The sequence below is a fragment of the Phyllostomus discolor genome, chromosome 8, assembly GCF_004126475.2.
Source record: "Phyllostomus discolor isolate MPI-MPIP mPhyDis1 chromosome 8, mPhyDis1.pri.v3, whole genome shotgun sequence".
NCBI lineage: Eukaryota > Metazoa > Chordata > Mammalia > Chiroptera > Phyllostomidae > Phyllostomus > Phyllostomus discolor.
The window spans coordinates 87,204,243-87,225,821 of NC_040910.2; the positions used below are offsets into that span (position 1 = coordinate 87,204,243).

Genomic DNA, 21,579 nt, shown 5'->3' on the forward strand with positions numbered 1-21,579 from the left:
ATCTGTAAGTAATGTGCTCATTCCATCCCCTAGGATGTCAGCTCAGGTTATTAAAGGTTGGACATGTGCAGGAATCCCTGCTCCGACAGCACATCGCCCTTCTGCACTTAAATGCTGGTTTTCTTGTGTTTGTCGCCAGACTGTAAGCCCCTGAGGGGCACAGCTGGCTGGGGTCTCCCAGCCTTAGTCTCACGACCTGCTCTTAGCAGAGATTCATCGGTGAATGAATGTAGTCGGGAGACTTAAAAGGGGAATGAATGATAGCCGCTGGACAGGCTATTTCGAACAGGCAGTTGTGAAGCAAGCCGGCACCAGGGCCTCACTGGTTAAGTATTTCAGTTCCTTTTCTCTAAGATTAGCTGCCATCTAGATCATCACGTGCCTGTGTGTCCCCATCTATTAAGCAGAGCCACAAGGTTAAAACCTGCAGTGCCATTTCTAAAGACTTCACCTTGGCCCAGGTGGGTATTCCATGACGTCTGTGTCCACCTGACCTCCTTACCCAAGAGCAAAGATGTAACACTGCCCATCCCATGATGCTGAGAGCCTACAAGGAAGAGATAGGCTGGGATCTTCCAAATCACACATGTCAGAGTTAATGGCGAAGGTCACAGGACAAGAGACGTCTCCCTGACGAGGGCCCTCAACCCTGAATCTGAATTATCGTGGGGCCGGGGCAGGGGTTTGGAGAGAAAGCTGGAAGGGGGTTACATGGTGGGGGGAGGGTCTCTCTCTCCCTAACGTAAGACTCCTTCGGAAAGTCCTTTCTGCCCTGGCTCTTGCAGCCTCCGCCAGACCGCAAGACCGCGCCATAGCTCCCTGTGGTTCCGAGTGCCAGCCTGGCTCTCACCTTCCCCTGGTTACTGAGGAATCCCAGGGGCAGCAGGATGGCTGAGGAAGTCCTGAAAGGTAACAGGATGGATGAATTTTTGCAAAAGCCAATGCTGAGAACAGAAATCAAATCAGGTGTTCAACTGAACAGACAGTTCAAGTCCTTCCTTGCTGAGGCCCTTTCTAGAAACAGCCTCAAGTCCCTGAGAGCCTCTGACCTTCCAGCGTTGAATACTGAGCTTTGATTTCCAGCTAAGCCCCTGCCTGTAACTCTTAGTGATAGCACTGACTTTACACAAAATTAAATTGTTGACAGAGAAGAGGTGAAGCAGGAAGGAAGAGAATTCAAGGTGCAAAGCTAACACACTGCAAGTCAATTCACCCACATAAACGTATTTACAATATACAGTCAACCTCACGTCTGAGCCAGCCTAGCAGATGGTTTGCGTGAGTGGGCAGAATCCGGGCTTGGTTGGCTGGGGCCACTCCTCTGTATCACTGGTCTTCCTTCTCCTCCCTCCAAGACACCTGTGGGCTGTGACTACTCAAGTGCGCAAACCCCAGTGTGGACACCCTCAGCCACTGCCTGAATCCAGTCACCAGACAAGGAGACTTCATGCAAGTTTCTTCTTAACCTGAGGATTTTCAAGGAACACATCGCGCGTTCATATCAGTGAACCCAGCACTGGCCTTGCCTGGATGTGCTGCCCACAAGAACCAAGCAAGTACTGAATTATCAAGATTATTCACCGGGTTCTCCTAATGATTAAAATGATGTCCATATTTTTCAGGCTGCTTGAAGAGCTGGAAGGGATGCCAGTGAAACGCGTCTGCCATCTCCCTTAAAGCACAAGCAATTCATTCCTCCATCCTATGCTGTCATGCAAGTCTTCTAACTGCTTGGAAAGCTTAAGGTATCGTTGGTTACTAAGTCCCTGGCATTTTCATTAAAATTCCAACACTTTGACTTTCTCAGGTTCTCATATCTTTTTTAAACTCTGAAATGTTCCCCAGCACCGCCCAGCTCAGGGGTGCACAGGACCCTGGCAAAATGACAGCCCGCGAGGTCAAGGGCAAAACGTGCTGGTTGGTGGACCTGCTGACAAGCGCAAGAGGACTGCAGCCTCCCTGTGCACACGAGGGCAGTCACTGACACCAGGGGGCCCCGAGCCACAGCACAGACGTTTGTTGCTTTGTGGCAGCTTTCACTTTTCCCCACAATGATCTGTCGTCATTTTTAATGGGGTGAATCTGCAAACCAGACGACCTGCCCCACACATTGGAGAGCTGACTATAACAGTAAAATCTTCGTTTCTCTCTGAGCCTGTTTCCCCCGTACAATATGCGATGTGGATGCTTTGAGGTACTGAGAATGAGCTCAAGGCCCTGAGGTTTTAGACCACAATCCTATTTATCTCCATGTAAGTGGAGCTGAGGAACCCTGAGAGAGGACACCAAAACAGACACTAAAAGTTCTCTTCTCCTCCCAAGGACTCCTTTGTTCGGCAACAAATGACGGCATTGATTACAGTGTGAGTGGTGCACTCATCTGGCAAGCTGCATGTATCATGGCCAGGTTAAAACAACAAGAAGAACGACAAAACTAAGTGTGCGTGGTGGTGGGACCAAGCAGATTCTGAGAGGGCAGCCAAGTGCTTCGGCCCAGCTTGGAAAGGGGTGGGGGTCAGGGCACAGAGAAGGCCCAGCGAGGGCAGGGGGACATGGAGGAAAGCAGGGCAGCAGGGCCTGTGTCATGGGGGACAATAAGTGCTAACAGCCACCAAGCACCGATATGTGCCAGGGACTCTTCTACTGCCTTACATGACTTAACTCATGTCCTCCTCAAAAGGACCCATGAAGTAGGCCATTTTTGTCCCATTTTAAAGATGAGCAAACCGAGGCCCAGGAAAGTTCAGTGTTATGAGCCAAGAGCCTCAGAGCTACTAAGTGACAGAACTGGGCAGATTGGTTCCAGACCCCATGCTGCGGTGAACTCACCTATGCATGTCCAGAAAGTTAGATCCAGGAGTCAAACAAGCATGTAAACAAACACGTTTGAGGACCCACCAAAAGCTAGGCATTGTTTTAAGCACTGGAAGCCATCCTTACCTCTGTCCCTAACCTAGCCTGCAGCATAGCAGGTGCCCAGCAAATGTTTGCTGCTTTAAAGACTAAAGTACACGTAGTATAGGTATTTGTGCTGGGTTGAACAGTGCCCCTCCCCCCAGATTTCATGTCTATCCAGAACCTATGAATGTGACCTCATTTGGAAAGAGGGTCTTTGCAGATGTAATCAAGTTGAGATGTGGTCGCACTGGATTAGGATGGGTCTTAAATCCAATGACTGGCATCCTTAAAAGAGAGAAGTTTACACATGCGCACGCAGGGAGAACCATGTAACCACAGAGACAGGGAATGGAGTGCCGTCTCTACACACCAAGGTGGGCCAAGGACTGCCGGCAACCACCAGAAGAAGGAAGAGAAGGGCATGGAGTAATATGCCCTTAAAGCTTCCAGAAGGAATCAACCCAGCCGACACCTCGATTTAGGACTTCCAGGCTTTGGAACTTGGAGGGGATAAATTTGTGTTACTTTAAGCCACCCAGTTTGTAGCAATCTGTCGTGTGAGTCCTAGGACACCAAGACACTCATTAAAAAAAAAAAAAAAAAGATACGTTCTCAAGTCACCCTGTTTGGCAGTACGAGAGCTCTCGTCTGAAGGTCACGGTTCCCCACTGGCTACGAGTAGGCAGGGGAGAAGCCAGGGAAAGATTAATCCCCAGCCTCACAGGAAGCCCGCCTTCCTGTCAACAAAGTGCAGTGAGAAGCCTCAGGCCAAGGGCTGTCTGCCGGGCTGTCACAAGGCTCACATGGTGAAAATATTTTCATTCATGGAAGAAGAAAATAGCAGGCCCCCCCCAGACTGTGTTTGGATCTGGTCCCTGAGAGGCCCCTTCTGCTCAGGGTGAGAGCATGCAGCTAGGGACAGCTCCGAAAAAGGACAGGACTTCCCAAAAGTCAGTTTAAGTAATGGGCCTGCCGTTTCCCCACTAACCCACTCGACACTGAAAGCAGAAGTTGCTAAGCACTTGGCAACCCATTCCCCTTTGAAAATTTGGTAAATGGTACGGATTAACTCTTTCTCCAGTAAAAATCCCTATGTGGAAAATTTGGGGGGACATTTCCAGGCATTGTGAACTCCTAAAGCCCATTTATCGACGAACAAAGATTTATGAACTGCCTACTACGTGCAAGCACTGTGCTATGGGCTCGGAAGATAAAGGAGGAAGAACAGATAAGGCATTTCTCCTCCTGAAGCCCAGAGCTAGGATTGAGGTGTATGGATTTCCTGCAGCTGCCATAACAAATCACTACAAACCAGGTGGCTTAAAATGACAGAAACTGATTCTCTCCCAGTTCAGGAGGTGAGCATTCTGAAAGCCAGATGTCTACAAGAGTGGTTCCTTCTGGAAGCTCAGACGGAGAGTCAGTTCCACACCTGTTTCCCAGCTCCCTATGGTTGCCAGCAAGCCCTGGTATTATTCTCGGCTTGCCGATGCCTCCATCTCCACGTCACCTTCTCCTCTGTGTGTCTCCCTGTGTCCTCTCCTCTTCTTATAAGGAAACCAGTCATTGGATTTAGGACCCACCCTAAATCCTATATGGCATCGTCAAAATCCTTCAGCAATTACATATGCAAAGACCCTCTTATCAAATAAGGTCATGTTCTGAGGTTCTGCATGAACATGAATTTGCGGGGGATGCTACTGAACCCAAGCCAGGGGGTCAGATGGTTAAACGATCACCATGGAGAGCAGCAAGGGTGACGGGAGAGTAAACCTGAGACGCCGGAGCAGGCTTTCCCGAGGACCTCATACAGAATCGGAACCCGGCAGTGAGTGGAAACTAGCTAAATGGAGAAAGTGGACCTTGCACCAGGAAGAACTAATCCCATGGGTGAGGCCCAGAGAGAGGAAGGTGAACTGATGGCAGCTGCAGGCCAGAGGGGCCGTGCAGAGACCGGTGTGACACACGGGCTGGTCCTGTGAGCTGCTGTTTGGAGTCTGGATTCATCCTCAGGGACACAAAATGACTCCGAAGGACTGGAAGCAGAGAAGTGTTTCTGCAAAGTCTACCTTGGCTCAGATGAGGAGGATGGACTGGAAGCGTGAGTGGCCACAGGCAGGGATCCCAAGGGCCCTACGTCAGGGGAAAGCTCCAGGATACAAGATGCCTTAGCCTTGTCCTCCCTAGCAAGCCGGAGTGATCCCACTGAGCCATTAGGAGGAGTCCACCCAGGGCAGATGGGATCTGAGTGGGCCAACCAGGTCAAGGTCAGCCCGAGAAGAAAATTCAAAGGGTTGAAAGCTGACACTAGTACTCTATTTATGTGGGGAGGGGGGCTAAGCATTTGAACAAAAATAATTATGAACACTTCAATCCATTCAGATGCACACTCCTCACCTTTGCAGACCCCGTGGGGTAGGTGTGCCTCGTAAGGGCTGTCATCTCAGGCACCTTGCCTTCTGTGCCTCCCCGATTCAGGTGTTCGAAGGTCTCCTTCTCCCTTGAGCCCCCAGGCTGGGTTCCAAACCCTCCCAGGAACTCCAGAAATTCCTGATGCAGATTCATGTACTGGGTCCCAATCCTTACTTTCCACTGACCCTGTCTCCACACCAGACAGGAAGTACCTCAAGGGCAAGGCTTTTCATCCCGTCCCTAACACACACAGACTCTGAATGTTATCAGATGGAAGAACGAATGGATGGATGAATGGATGGACCACCGATTTGTCATGGATTTCTCTATAAGCCTGTACTGCTTTCACACCAAACTAATCAATCATATAATCAAATCAAAATGGGCCCATGAATTGCCCTTTAAATGCTTTATGCCTCCCCCTCCCCCAAAAAGAAGCAGAGTGACACATCCAAAAAGAAAGTGACTTAGCGCCCTCAAGACTCACCTCATGCCCTCGGCAGCCATCTTGTCCAGGTTGGCAGTGTCCTTTGTTTCTCCCCAGTTGGCTCCCAGGTCACCCCACCCCATGTCATCTGCCAGAATGATCACGAAATTCGGTTTCTGGCCCCTTGTTTCCTCATTGAAGCAAAAATTCACAAGAGGATAAAGACATCCCAAGAAAGTCACCCCCACCAATAAAGCCTTTAGGAAAAGCCAGGCCATGGTGGTATGGACTGATGGCGGGCCGCCACTAGAGACTTCTCGTGGAGTCCCCTTCTGCTCACTTGCACTGCAGGGAGTTCCTGCAGATCAGTGTTTTTGCGAGAAGATATTCCAGCTCACTCACCGTAAAGGTGAGCGTGCTGAGGCCCAGTGTCCTGGTGGAGGTGGAGGTGCCTGCAGGGATGGTGGGGGCTGTGGAAGTGAGTCCCCCATCTAGAGTCCCAATCAAGAGTCAGGAAGCCTGCACCCCCAGCTTTGACCTTCCCCACTGCAGCTCCCTAAGATGACTGGCTATGTGAAGCAATCAGACATCAGTGTCAACAACTGCCCTGTGGCCGATCAGAGAGCGACCCCTCTGTGCTCAGAGATGTCAGAGCCGAAGCATAAGCCTTGCATCTGGTCGGCACTCCAGCTGGTGAGTGCAGGATCAGCGCTCACATCTGCAGAACACCTGGGCATTCCGGCGGCCGCAGTCAGCCCCCGGTGAGTTTCTGAGTCCCAGGTGGTGGAGGGCTTCATGTTTCTGTAAGGTTTCCTGAAAGAACAAAAATTGACAAGAAAACAGAGTGAAAACTGCCAGTGCAGCTGTGTTGTACTCAGTAGCTTAGGAAATAATCACTTTTCCATGCCAACACATGTTTTTCTTGTTATCCGAATATTTAACTGGTTCATCAGTTTCTCCACCTGAGAAACAGTGATGATAACAGTATTTGCAACGAGCCTATAATCGCAGGGGTGGGAGCAACCTCTCTCTCAAACCACTCGCTGTATATACATGAGGATGCTGAGGCCCAGTGCTCCAGATGGGGCAAGGCCAGTGCCCCACTCCGCCACCCACCAGGCTTCCCTGGTTCACAAGAAGGTCTCCCACAGCGACACTGTCAAACCCACTGAGGACGATCCTGATTGAATGACTCCTCCTCACTGAGGAGGAAGGGTGAGAACCCGATTCCAAGATACGACCCTTTCCAACAGGCAGGCGGCAAACAAACATTTCTACACAAAATTCTCGACCAAAACATGGTGGGGAAAGAAAATGTAAAGAAATAAGTTCATGGTAGAATCTAAGTGGAGAGCCCATGGCGGCTCACCGTAGACTCTTTTAATTTTACCGTGTCTTTGAACTGCTTCATAATAAAATGGTAGGAACAAATGTTTTACTTCTTGATGGAACTGTGTCCTTTTACACCTTGACAATGTAATTTTTAACAAGCAGATCTAAAGACATGCTTGGCCAGTGCCTCTCATGCTTGGATGTACATAGAAATCATCCGGGGATTTTACCAAAACTCAGGCTCAGGAGGTAAGCCTGGCTTCTGGGCTCTGCATGTTTAACACGCTCCCCCAAAAGTCCTGCACTGCTGGTCTCTGCATCACACTTTCCTTACCAAGATGCTCAGAAAAGGAAAACATCCTGATTCTTGTTCTAGGAAAAAACTAACCCAACTGGAGATGACAAACCTAATGGATGCTTAACCGAACCAGAGGTGACTCAGCCCCAGTGGACAAGCCCCAAAGCAATAAATCGGGTTCGGATTTGAAAGACAGGAGTTGAAGGTTATGCTTTCAACACGGGTTACAAATGGGAACCATAAAATAAAATAAAATTATCACCTCAAGTTTACAGAAAAGCCCTCAATTTCCTGTTAGTAAGGAGAGAAAGGCTTGAAACTGGGGACCAGATCAAAAGCTCAGCAGAACACCCAAACGCTGGAGAAGACTGAAGGAGAAGCCGACTGCAACACGCGAAGATGCTGCTAGGGCTGGGCTATGACGGCTCTACCTCCAGGGGTGACCGCCGCCTCGGGAAGGAGTGCACGGCCAGCAAAGCCAACCCATGGCCAACCCGCATGGATGGGGCGCCTCGAAGGCATGGAAATTCTGGAAGACCCAGACAAACTCAGAAGGATGGGCAGATGCACACTTCACCATAAAACGCAAGTCCAAGTAAACAGGCATGGTCCTCTGGAGGCCAGTGAATCAATTGTTCAGAAATGCAATTTTTTTTCTGTTTTCTAAAAGGAGAGTTATCATTTCAAAGTCAATTAGATTCAACTGGTATTTGTTGATCTTGAGGCCCCAAAGGCTCTTTCCTATCTGGAAGAAAGAGCCTGTGCATGGGGGGGGGGGGGGGGCGCCTCGCAAACCCTCGCGGGCCTTCTGGGTGATTCCCGGCCTCATTCCACTGGCTCCTGACCATGAGCAACAACCACAGGAAGCTTCTCTTCTTAAAGCGCCTTAGCTCGGAATACTGGAGTGGCCACTAATGCATTTCAGAAAGATTCAACACGGAAAGACTTCAAAAACCCAATTCACTGAAGAAAGAAGCTAAAATTAAGGTGGAACATACCAGGGTCCGGCAGAAGTAACACCACTGAGTGTGGTGGGTAGGGTAGGTGAATGTTTCACCTAAAATGCCATATGGTGTGCTTGAGTGTGATAGTGTTATGTTACAGAATTACATGATTATGATTTTTATGTAATAAAGGATTTTTATGTAATAAAAACGGGGCATTATTTGTGCCGGACCCTGTAAATTGTTTTGGGTAAAAATTCCATAATAAAACATTCCTTTGAGGATTTTTATTTTTATTTAATTTTTTACAAGATTTTATTTATTTATTTTTAGAGAGGGGGAAAGAAAGGGAAAGAGAGGGAGAGAAACATCAGTATGCGGTTGCCTCTCATGTGCCGCCCACTGAGGACCTGGCCTGCAACCCAGACATGTGCCCTGACTGGGAACTGAACCAGTGACCCTTTGGTTCTCAGGCCCGTGCTCAATCCACTGAGCTATACCAGCCAGGGCCCCTTGAGGATTTTTAAAGCGAATCATTAAGTAGTAATACTTTCATAGAATAGAAATAAACTAATTTATCCAGCGCTCCACTGCATTATCCTTCATGCCCATACTTCAAGGGAGACTTTTAATCCTTTCCCCCTTTACTTTTTTTAAAACTACAACAAAAAGGCAAACCAGACATTCTAAGAATGGACTCCAAGCCACAGACTTTGATTAAGATCCAGCTGGAAAAAAAAAAAGATCCAAGCTGACATTATGGGAAACAGTATAGAGGTTCCTCAGAATATTAAAAATAGAATGACCATATGATTCAAAAATCCCACTTCTGAGTATTTAACCAAAGGACATGAAATCATTATCTTGAAGAAATACCTGCACCCTGTGTTTATGGAAGCATTTTTTCACAATAGCCAAGACACAAAAACAACCTCAGTGTTCATCAATGGATGAATGAATAAAGAAAATGGGCTGTATATATAACACATATAAACAATGGAATATTATTCAACCTTAAGAAATCCTGTCATTTGCAACAGCTTGGATGAACTTAGCGAACATTATGCCAGGTGAAATAAGGCCGGCACAGAAGGGCGAGGGCTGCCTGATGGCACTTACGAGTGCACTCTGAAGAGCTGAACTCACAGAGGCAGAGGGTAGGACGGTGCTCGCCAGGGGCGGGGGTAGGGGAGGAAACCGGGAGTGCTGATCAAAGGCACAAACTTTCAGTTACGCGGGATGAGTAACTTCTGGAGAGCCAATGGACAGCATGGTGACTACAGTTCATAATACTGTACGGCAAACTTGAAATCTGCTCAGAGGGTAGATCTTAAATGTTTCCACCACAAAAAAATATAAATGGTAATACACGAGGGGATTGACGTGTGTGTTCATCAGCTTCATTGTGGTAACCCTTTCATAATCAAAACATCATGGTGCACACCATCGATACATACACATTTGTTGACTATACCTCAGTGAAGATGGAGAGGGGGTTCTTTTTAACAGGTCCGAGCTGAGACTCTGAGCTCAGTGCCTTGTTTGGGGTTACTTCCCCAATTTTTTCTCTGCCCATCACGTTCCCCCTCTTAGAAGAGAAAGTATACACTAGCAAGGTATGCTCCTGTGGGCTAAGGAAAAAGGGGGTCATCTTTGGTAAATAAAGCACTCCCCCCTCCTCCCAGTGAGCTGGAAGGTGCTCGGCCAGCCGGCTCCACAAACCCCACAAGGCAGGCCCATCTGTGCCATGGGAGCTGAGCTGACCGGGATAGATCCCTGCTGAGCACAAGTATGAACCACTGCCCTCGTCTCATCGCTCCTCTGGCAGCAGCAGAGTGAACTTGAGCTGCCAAACAGCTTGCAATGATTCCTGTTCTTTTTTATGACCCCTGTCTTAAAACAGAACTGCTGGGTCTGCTAAAGTTTGGCTCCTCGTCGGATTCCAGGCTTGTTTCTAGATAAAGGTATTCACAGAAGCGGCATTGTAAATGTTTTGTTCTAGTTGATGAGTTGTACTTGTGTCTTGTTTATTTCTGGGCTAGGTCTGGCTCAAAGCAGTCACTTTATATGATATCTGCTAGGTGTAAGTGCATGAACAACATGTGGGTTGTTGCCCAGAAGGCCTGGGAAGCGAACAGGATGAGGCAACCTGAAGATGTGCTTTGCAGTGTCTGAACACCAGAGCTGGGAGTCCATCACCTCACCACCTGACCCCGGCTCCCTGGGGGAACTCCCCGTGGCCAAGCCGCCTGCTAGAGAGCCTTGAAAACAGCTGAAATAACCAGAAGGTCCAGCCGACCTTTCTGGCTGAGGGCTCTGTTAGTTTTCCAGTGACAAAGCTTCTGATGAGCTGAGGCCAAAAAAGACAAAGGCACTTGGGGAGTGTGCTCTCTGGGTACGGAGCGCTATTGTTTTGCCTGCAAATCAGAACCTGGTCACTGTGCCTGCTGGGCCAGGAGTCACATGCGGGCTGCCAGCAGGGGTCTGGGGCACCAGCTGCCCAAGAGGAGTCTGAAATGGCTCCCCCAGGCATTGCCATCCACCTGCAAATGTCAACTGAGTGACAGGTCTTGATCTAGGTGCTGTGCATACAGCCTTGAATGAAACAGGAAGCCTGCTGCCCTCAGGGCACTTCCTGGTTGGGGGAAGGGTCGGAAGCGAGTAAATAAATGGGGCAGGGAGAAAATCAAAGCAGAAAGAGCATCCGGAGTGTGGGGGTGAGCAGGTGCACAGTGAAAGAGGCGGGTCAGGGCCAACCCCAATGAGAAGGTGATCTTTCCAGAAGGATCTGTAAGAAGAGAAGGGAGGAGACTGTGAGGCAGCAAGCACAAAGGGCTGGCACCTGTGAGGGGCAGCAAAGAAGCCTCGGTAGAAACAGCAGCATGAGAATGGCAAGTGTTAGAGGAAGCTAGGAGGAAGACGGGTTTACCGAGCAGATGGCGAGGCCAGAGGGTTTGAGGCAGAGCAGCAAGTTCTGACTGCATCCTAACAACAGACCACTGACGGCTCTGCTGAGAGGGAGAGAATGTGTTGCAACAGGGCAGGTGAGGGAAGACGCTGAAGAGTCAGGAGTATGCTACCTCATCAAGGTGAGACGGTGCTAGCAGCAAGCCAAGTGCCCAAGGCACAAAATTTAAGGGTGCAGCACTCCTTGTCCTTGCATGACCCTTACAATGAGCTCCTGCTTACGCTGGGCCTCACCCTATCCCAAGCTCGAGTGGAGTAGAAAATCTCTTTGCCATGGTAGCCAGGACAAACAGTTGTTAAGGTGATTAATGCCTAAGTATAATCGACATCTTCATGGCCCCTAACTGCCCCTAGACCCTAATATGTCATTTTGGGGCTGGCCCAACTCAGAAACATTGCTTTCTAAGAGAGTATCTGGGGGACCTCAGTCTTAGCTCAACAGAAAATGCAAAGAAAATCTTTTTTTCCTGTTCTATTTTTTTTCTCTTTCCATTTTACTGACATAATGAGGTCTGTCCAGGAGGTATCCAGCCATGCAATCTGAAAACCAGAGACATTTATTGAAGATACAAGATGCAAGAATCATTGTACACAGGACAGTGATGCCTCAGTCCCCTTCAAAGTAGGCACCTTGGGACCTCACACAGGTCTCCCAATCACCATCAGCTGCCCTGTGGTATTTTCCTGAATCTCATCATGGTCTGAAATCTCTTTTCTTTCAAAGGTGATTTTAGTTTTGGAAAAAGCCAGAAGTCACGGGCATCAAATCTGGGCCATAGCAGGGCTGAGTTACCTGGGTGATTTGGTGTTTTGCCAAAAAATTCTGTACAAGACGCGATGCTTGAGCAGGCATGTTGTCGTGATGAAGCTGCCAATCACTGGTTGCCCATAGCTTCGGCCTTCTGAATCATCCAAATGGTTTTTGCAAAAGAATGTTCAAGCTTAATGCAAATTTTGATTCGGATTCATTGCTCTACTTGCTCAGTCATTTTGAATGTGACAGCCACACAGTACACATATTCACTCAATGACATAAACCACCCCCACTGACTAGTACAGTGAAGTAGTCATTGTTCACACATGTGCTTTCTGGTCCACCCTCCTTGGCTGCCAGTTACATCAATGTTGCATAAACCTTTCTTATTATATTAACAATGGCTGGACTTCTTCCAGACAGACCTCATATAATTGATACATAACACTGTCCAGGACTAAGGGGTACAGCATAATGACTTGACTTACATATACAGTATCATCTTACTTTTAACATGTATCATTTACATATAGGTACAATTCAATTTTGTCTGCCTGATGAGAACATTTAGGACCTGCTCTCTTATAAACTTTCAACTATACCCTACGGTAGTGTTAACTATAGCCACCATCTCCTACATTACATACCTGGTACTTACTTATAACTAGAGCAAAGGAAATTGTTGATTGAATGTCTCCATACTGGCTTGGAGAACAATTCCTCTTAGATCATTAAAATGCTGGCTTGTCTTATTTTTAAAGGTTTTATTTATTTATTTTTAGAGAGAGAGAAAGGGAAAGAGAAAGAGAGGGAGAGAAACATCAATGTGTGTTTGCCTCCGTGCACCCCCTACTGGGGACCTGGCCTGCAACCCAGGCATGTGCCCTGACTGGGAGTGGAACCAGTGACCCTTTGGTTTGCAGGCCAGCACTCAATCCACTGAACCACACCAACCAAGGGCTGGGTGTTTTTTTTAAAGCTTCAAGACCTCAAGACAGACCCTGTTGTTGGGAATATCACTTCCATGAACCCAAGGATGCAGGGAAACTCATCCACAGGGGGCATATGATGTGCTGCCTGCCTTGATGCTGGAACCACCTGTTGGGACTGTCACAGAAGGAAGCCATGTGGCAGGAACCAATTTGGGAAAGCAGAGGTGGCATCATGCCATGCGTCTATAAACCCAGTTGCCGTGCAGAAATTATATCTGGGCCCTTGAAATCAGGTCACAAAAACAGAAAGAGCAGATGGGCCTCTGAACATCCTTTCTCTGAAATTCTACTCTCCCCTTGAGGAAAAACTCATGAGAGGTGTGGTCAAGAGGAAAGGGCTCTAGGTCAATTACCTGAAATCCACTCCCTGAAAGCCTGTTTCCCAAGCTTTTAAGAATGTTAGCCCTGACTGCTGTGGCTCAGTGGATTGAGCACCGGACTGCAATCCAAAGGGTGGCTGGTTTGATTCCCAGTCAGGGCCCATGCCTGGCTTGCGGGCCGGGTCCCCGATATGGGACTCTTGAGAGGCAACCACTCATTGATGTTTCCCTCCCTCTCTCCTTCCCTTCCCCTCTCTCTAAAAATAAGTAAACGAAGATATTTCTTACAAAACAACAAATTTTTAAGAATTTTATACAAAGCAGTACTTACTTTTCATTAAACATTCTATTATGGAAGGTATCAAATATACAAAAGTGGACAAACTCACACATCCTCACCCAATATCGAGATTCAACAATGATCGACACATGGCCAGCCTGGGTGTTTTCTCCGTCTCCTCCCCTGCTTCTCCCTTCCCTCATCCTCCACGCATACTAAATTATTCTGAAGCAAACCCCAGGTTATCATGTCATTTCATCTGTAAACATTTCTAAATGTCCTCTAAAAGACAAGGATTCTTTTAAAATATAACTACAATTCTATTAATAGTCCCTTTTAAAAATTAACAATAACTTTTATCAAAAATCCAGTCAATGTTTAAAAGTCCTCCCTTGTCTCATCAATGACTATTTTACAGTCGCTTTGTTTTAATCAGGATCCAAACAAAGCCCACCACACACTGCATTTGGTTCATGAGTCTCTTCTCTTTTAACTAAGTTCCTCTTCTCTCATCCCTGCAATACACTTCTAAATAAATTTGATTGTTTGCCCTATGAAATGTTTTAAAATATATTTTATTGATTATGCTATTACAGTTGTCCCATTTTTTTCTCTCCTTTATTTCTTTCCACCTTGCACCCCACCTCCCACCCACATTCCCCCCTGCCTTAGCTCATGTCCATGGGTTGTACATATAAGTTCTTTAGCTTCCCCATTTCCTATACCATTCTTAACCTCCCGTCTATTTTGTGCCTACCATTTATGCTTCTTATTCCCTGTACCTTTTCTCTTCCATACTCTCCCCTCTCCTCATCCCCACTGATAACCCTCCATGTGATCTCCATTTCTCTGGTTCTGTTCCTGTTCTAGTTGTTTGCTTAGTTTTTGTTTTTGTTTTTTAGGTTCAGTTGTTGAATAGTTGTGAGTTTGTTTTCATTTTACTCTTCATATTTTTGATCTTCTTCTTTTTCTAAGTCCCTTTAACATTTCATATAATAAGGGCTTGGTAATGATGAACTCCTTTAACTTGACCTTATCTGGGAAGCCCTTTTTGTGCCCTTCCATTCTAAATGATAGCTTTGCTGGATAATCTTGGATGTAGGTCCTTGCCTTTCATGACTTCAAATATTTCTTTCCAGCCCCTTCTTACCAGTAAGATTTCTTTTGAGAAATCAGCAGGTATCTTATGGGAACTCCTCGGTAAGTAACTCTCTCCTTTTCTGTTGCTGCTTTTAAGATTCTCTCCTTATCTTTAATCTTGAGTAAGGTAATTATGATGTGCCTTGGTGTGTGCTTCCTTGGGTCCAAGTTCTTTGGGACTCTCTGAACATCCTGAACTTCCTTGATATCTATTTTCTTTGCCAGATTGGGGAAGTTCTCCTTCATTACTTTTTCAAATATGTTTCCCACTTCTTGCTCTTCCTCTTCTCCTTCTGACATTCAGATGTTGAAATGTTTAAAGATGTCCTGAAGGTTCTTAAGCCTCTCCTCATTTTTTTGAATTCTTGTTTCTTCATTCTGTTCTGGTTGAATGTTTCTTTCTTCCTTCTGGTCCAAACCATTGATTTCCTTCCAGTCACTGTTGGTTCCCCGTACATTTTCCTTTATTTCACTTTTCATAGCCTTCACTGTTTCCATTTTGCAACCACACTCAACCATTTTTGTGAGCATCCTGATTATCAGTGTTTTCACCTGTGCATCTGATAGGTTAGCTAGCTCTTTATCACTTAGTTTTCTTTTTTCTGGAGCTTTGATATGTTCTTTCATTTGGGCCATATTTTTTCACCTCGGCTCACCTGTTACATAGTAAGGGCCGGAGCCCTAGGTGCTCACCAGGGCAGGGCAACCTACATTGCTGCATTGTGACACTGTATGTGGGGGGTGGTCCAAGAGGGAACAGTGCCACTTGCTCAGCTTTCAGTTGGCTTTTCAGTCACTTCCCTGGGCACCCATAAGCAAATTGGGTCCTTCTGGTGCTGATTCCTGGGTGGGTGGGTTTGTGTACATTCTAGGACACTGTTGGTCTCTCCTATGAACTCGCCTGTGAGGCTGGGAGTTTCCCCCACCCCCAACAACCCCCACAAGTGTTTTCAGTCAGAGGTTTTGATGTTTTATGTCCCTGCACTGGGACCCTGGGCTGTGGGGTGTGTTTCCCTCCCCACTTGTTCCTCCCAGTTTATCCACCCACAAATGTGGGACCGCACAGTCTGCCAGCCGCTGCCTTGCCTGCCCTGGTCCTTTAGCTGCTGCCTTGCTGCATGGCCTCTCCACCCCAGCTGCCTCTCTCTGCCCCTCCTACTGGTCTGGATGAATGCTTAACTCCTTGGTTGTCAGACTTCCATAGTTTGATTTTCTGGCAGTTCTGGTTGTTTTTTTTGTTTTTCATTTTTTTGTTGTCCTCCCTTTGGTTGTGGGAGGAGGCACAGTATCTACCTACGCCTCCATCTTGGTCAGGTGTCCTATAAAATTTAAGTGTTGGTTCTGGCTGATTGCACTCCAGATGTCATTTAAAATGTTCCCCATTCCTCTATTTTTCCTGTAAGCTGAGTTGAAAATCTAGAGGTAAGATCAGACTCGGGTTGGATTTTTTTGTCAGGTCCATCTCATCTCATATCACATCTTTCTCCATGTCTTAACGTTGATCAGTGGTTCACGTGCCAAAGTTTCATTTTTCATGAGAATAGGGAACTTACTCTTAAATGTTACATATGATCTTTCCTGTTTTTGCAGACTTACCCTTTCCCCAGATCTGTTCCACCTCTACAATGAAAATGCTGGATTTTGTTCTGGACTGAATGTTTGTGTGTACTCCTCAAGTGCATAAGTTCATTCCTAACCCCCAAACCCCCAAAGTAATGGTGTTTGAGATGGGGTCTCTGGGACGTAATCAGGGGTGGATAAGGTCATGAGGGTGAGGCCCTCGTGGTGGGATTAGTGCCCTTTTAAGAGACAGGGGAAAGCTTGCTCTCTCCAACAGACGGGGACACAATGAGAAGGCGGCTGTCTGAAGGCCAGGAGGAGAGCTCTCACCAGGATCCCAGCCTGCCAGCACCTTCCTATGAGACAGCCAGCCTCCAGAACCGTGAGAAATTCATGTCTGTTGTTCAATCCCGTCTATGGCATTTTATCAGCCAGCCTTAGCAGACTAAGACAGATTCCAGATAAGTTTTTATCTGAGAACATCTGAGGGTGAGGCAGGTGCAGACAGAGGGATGACACCAAGCGGTGGGGAGGAAAATGCTCAACCCGATGAAGCAATGACTTGGAAAGTCTGCCTTTTGGGGAACTGATTTTTGGGATGTGCTGGCCTGCCTCCAGAAGAATGTGTGTCTAGGGTTCAGCAGTCATTCATTAGCTATGTGACCTTGGATAAGTTACTGAATCACTCTGAACCTCAGTTTCCCCACTCACCCAGAAAACAAAGACAGGGTAAACTTCCTCCACTCTAAACAAAACACGAGAGTGAAATACTCCAACACAAGTGTCTGCTCTCAGCAAGTGCTCAGAAATGTTGGCTGTATTCCATCTCTTGACTGTTTTCAGAATGAAGAAACAGCAAATATGAGAACACTTTGAAAAAGTACTATGCAAGCCCAAAGCATTAATAAAATTAATGATAAACAAAATAACTGCTGAAATCCGGACTCCCTGCAGCTATGGGCTGAGTCTTTCCCACAGCTATTTGTCAGCATGCTCTGCTTGGGTTCTGAACCCAAAGAAGGTGGAAGCTCCAAACACCATGGACATAAGCAATTCCAAAGGGAAAGTGAAGAGTCATACTGGTTTGCGGTTCTAAAGCTCCAAACTGTAGGTCCTCACCACACAATCCCACAGCTGTCTGCCCCATTTGGGGGAAACCTGAGCCGGGTCTCTCTACCTGGGCAGACTCTGGTAACAGTGGGCATGGTCCTTAGGGTAGGTTGCCTACCAGCAAATCTGGTCTTGGGCAATATAACAGTCAAGTCAAGATGTAGGGTGAGTGTGGTGAAAATCTCCCTTTATTGAAGAGAATTGAAAGTGGATATTACATTTTAATATCAGAAACATGCAAAAGAACTATTTGTCCATGATACTGGATGAGGTGTTCCAGGAAAATAAAAGTCCACAACTCTACAGTGTAAATTCCTTAAGGGCAAGGATGTCTGGTTTATACACTGCATAAGCCTGGCTCAGAGCACAGAGGCTGTTCTACCAAAATTTGCCAAACGAGTGCATCCACATGAACCACCATGGCCAAGGCCTGTTCCACCCCAACCTGAAAGCGCAGCTTCCCCTCATCACTTTCTAAACCTAAGGTGACCTTGCAAGTTCTCCTTCTTCAACTTGCAAAATTCACTTGCGGAAATGCTGTTTGGGATAAGCACCGCATGTGTCCTGTCTTCTGGCCTAGACAGTCAACACTTTGAGAGGAGGGACCACATCCGCTGGGGTGTGGTGTTGTGGCCTGGGAGACAACAGAGTCCATCAGTCCAGCTCAGGAGTGGGCTATGATGAGTAGACGCTGCCTTGATAGAGGAGCAGTGGGGTGAGACAGAAGGATGGGCGCTTCCTACACCCAGGCCTGCCATCTACCCTTACTAAGCATTCACACTCGCCTAAGAAGACCACAGCGTTCCGCCAACCATGGCAGGGCAGGGCCCCACTTTGCCTCCCATCCACACCACAGTCCTGGAGCATCCTTCTAGCTTCTTTGTGTCATCCCCTGCTCATCTGGAAATGCCAAAGTGTACTACTGCTCCCAAAGAGTTAAAACAGAAACCTCACACTGCGTATCGTTCCAGGGAACAGCAGGACGGGCTGTGCATGTTTAGACAAGACGGGGAGAGCCAGCATCTCCCTTTAGGCAAGAAACATAGCAGGAGAGCAGGTTTTTATTCCTGGGGCCTTGAGGAGCGTGACGAGAGGGGGCAACACCAGAAACAACCCAAAGAAAGCCTGGTTTAATCCGAGCGAAACCTAGTGGTCCCAAACACAGCACTTTCCAGTAATTTCTAGTTAGGTTTCATGACCCACAACGGTGTCAGAGAAGTTTAATATGACAGTTATTTACCCTAAAAGCAATGTAATTTAAATCACTTGGTTCCGAGAATTTTGAATTGTTTTGTTTTGAAGATTTCTGCAACAGGCTCGGGATAGTTTATAGATGCCTCTTCAAGGCAATGTTCTTTTTTTTCTCTTCAGGCAGTGAGAGGAAGACAAAGCTGTAATAGAAGCTGCAGGTAAACTCTGCATGCGGAGACGTCTGGGAACGAGCCGCAGTGTTGAAATCAAGGAACACTTACTCCAGAGTGAAGAGATGCACCCAGCGATACAGCATCAACACTGTGACAAACGGCAACGAGGCGTGATGGAAGTCAGACCGCTGCCTCCCCCGGTGCCAGGGCGGGGAGCCGACCGACCTCCCTGTCCTCAACCCCAGCATCCTCTCTCCCCCCCTGCCTTCCGCTCATGCTGGTCACCCCTCACATCTCCCCCTTGCCAGCCCTCCCAAGGTCCTTCCTGCCCTTCTAGGCTTCACTGATCTCCATCCTCCTCGGTCTCCCAGCCAAGAGCTCCAGAGCCTCACTGTGATCCAAGCACAATGCTAAGCTGCTAAACTCCGTAAACAAACGAATCCAGTTAACCAGCCACCCAGGGCTAAGCTCCCCCTGGCCCACGAAGTAGGTATTATCCCTCAGCACAGATGAGCAGACTGGGGTTAGAGAGAGGGTGAACAAATTTGCCCAAGGTGACATGGCCAGTGAGGGCAGAACTGGGATTCAAGGTCAAGTTCCAGAGCCTATGCTCATGTGCATCTTACATTTATAGGACCTTACATGACAAATTACATAATCCCTACCTTGCCTCCCATGGTGCACTTCGGTGACTCTTAGGCTTACTTCATATCCCTGTGGAGAACTTACCCATGAAGACAGGGAGTGTATCTTTCTTGTCCTCACATTCACATGGACCACACTCAGTGATCTCCAAAGAGTTTGCTTGAGTATCCTCTAAAACAGGGTGTCAAACTCATTTTCACCGGGGGCCACATCAGCCTCGCAGTTGCCTTCAAAGGGCTGAAATAACTTGAGGACTGTATAAATGTAACTACTCCTTAACTGTTAAGGAGCTGAAATTACATTCAGCCCTTTGAAGGCAACCGCAAGGCTGATGCGGCCCCCGGTGAAAATGAGTTTGGCAGCCCTGCTCTAAAAGAATTGGAAAAACAATAAATGCCTTCTGAACTAGTCAGCTCAGGATAATGTAATGAAATAACACAGGTTAAGTGGCTTAAACAACAGAAATGTATTTTTTCACAGTCCTGAGGCTGGAGGTCTGAAATCAGGATGCCAGTGTGGTTCGGTTCTGGGGAGAACGCTCTTCCTCGGGTTGCAGATGGCTGTCTTCCCACTGTATCCTCACGTGACCTCTCCTCAGTAGGTGTGCTCAGAGAGGGACAGATGTCCTCTCCTCCTCTTCTGATAAAGGCACTAATCTAAGCATGAGGGCCCCACCCTCATGACCTCATCTAACCCTCATTCCTCCCAAAGGCCTCATTCACAAACACTACCACATTGGACTGATCTGTGAATTTGGAGATGGAGCCTGGGCGGGTGGGGGGGGAGGGTTGACACAAACATTCAGTCCATACCACTCTCAAACAGTTGTAAGTTACTCCAATGTTTCATTGTAACTTTAAATAACTACAAAAGATATCATTTCCCTTGTGTTTGCAAATGTTATTTTTATAGTAAAATTCTTAAACCACCCTTTTAAACGTATCAAGTGTAATATAAACACCAGAGCAATTTGAAAACCATCATCATTCATTTAGAAATTACATGGGCACATTTCCCGCAGTTCAAAAATTGTATGTTTTTTTTTCAAAACTGCATTTCCATTCTATCTCAATACACTTTTACATTCAAAAGTATTTAATTACCTTATCCTAGTTCTCTGAAATAGATATTGTGAATAAATTGAAATTTAATATTTTATACTTTACTCCAAGTATTTTAAAAATCCTTTCTGAATTGAGCATCACAAGTATTGCTATAATAATTTATACTAAAACATATATTATACATTTTGATAACTAAGTATAATTTTATTGAAAATGCATCTTTAACAAGATGGACTGGAGGCGGGTACCTATCAACTGGAAAGGCAATTTCCTTGGCATACTATTTCAACATCCCCCCCCACCCCCCCTAGAGACTTTGCAGAGGGAACAGGTCACCCTAGTACATTCCTGGCTCTGGTTAAGCAGGGGAAGGTAGGCTGTGCAAGGCTAATAGGGCACCAGGCCTGAGCCACAGTGGGTTCTCAGACAATCAAGTTTTGGAGAGATGATGTTCTGGGCAGTCAAGGACTCCTGCAGAAGACCCCTCCAGTGCTCCCCCTTTTCATTGGCTGCTCTGAAAACCTAGCCCTCAAAAGCAGGCTTGCTCCCCCTCTGAGCTCCAGACAAGATTCCTTTCAATCTACTTACCCCAAGTTGAAGTTCTCACGGGCTGGTAAAAGCAGCGAGCTTATTTGCAAGCCAGGGTCATATCTGCCTGGCAACCCAACATGAAGACTAGAAGGACTATAAATGTTGACAGAGAACAGGCAGGCCAGCTTTGCACAAAAGAATCTGTTTTCATGCAAATGACCCTAAGTGAGATGCCTAGAAAAGAGAGCAATGGGGATGGTTCTCACAGCCAACTGATTTCCAGAGAAGATGCCGAAGGACTTTTTAAGGGCATCACTACAGCCTTGCCCACTGTCAACGAAGGGACACGACAGAAGAGACTAAGAAGGAAGATGAACCCTTTCCTTCATTTCCGAATTTTTCTGGTTCTGTACTCCCGACTCCAAAGGTTCTTTTGTTCGGCTTCAGAAGTAAACAGAGTTAGTTTTGTTTGGGGGGTGAGGAGGGTGATCACCATGGCAATGCAGCCCTTTCCCTCTCCTGCGTTCCCAGGAGGAGTGAA

General features: G+C 47.0%; 1 protein-coding gene across 3 annotated transcripts in view; it reads right to left on the reverse strand.

Annotated features, from left to right (window-relative positions):
• Positions 1 to 21,579, reverse strand: part of ARSG (arylsulfatase G) — a 100,803-nt gene that overhangs the window by 54,350 nt on the left and 24,874 nt on the right. For all 3 annotated transcript variants that reach the window (XM_028521412.2, XM_036033451.1, XM_036033452.1), the window contains exon 2: positions 5,798 to 6,550. In XM_028521412.2, the coding sequence (XP_028377213.2) occupies positions 5,798 to 6,015 (218 nt within the window). In that variant the 5' untranslated portion in view covers positions 6,016 to 6,550. The remainder of the gene's footprint in view (positions 1 to 5,797; positions 6,551 to 21,579) is intronic.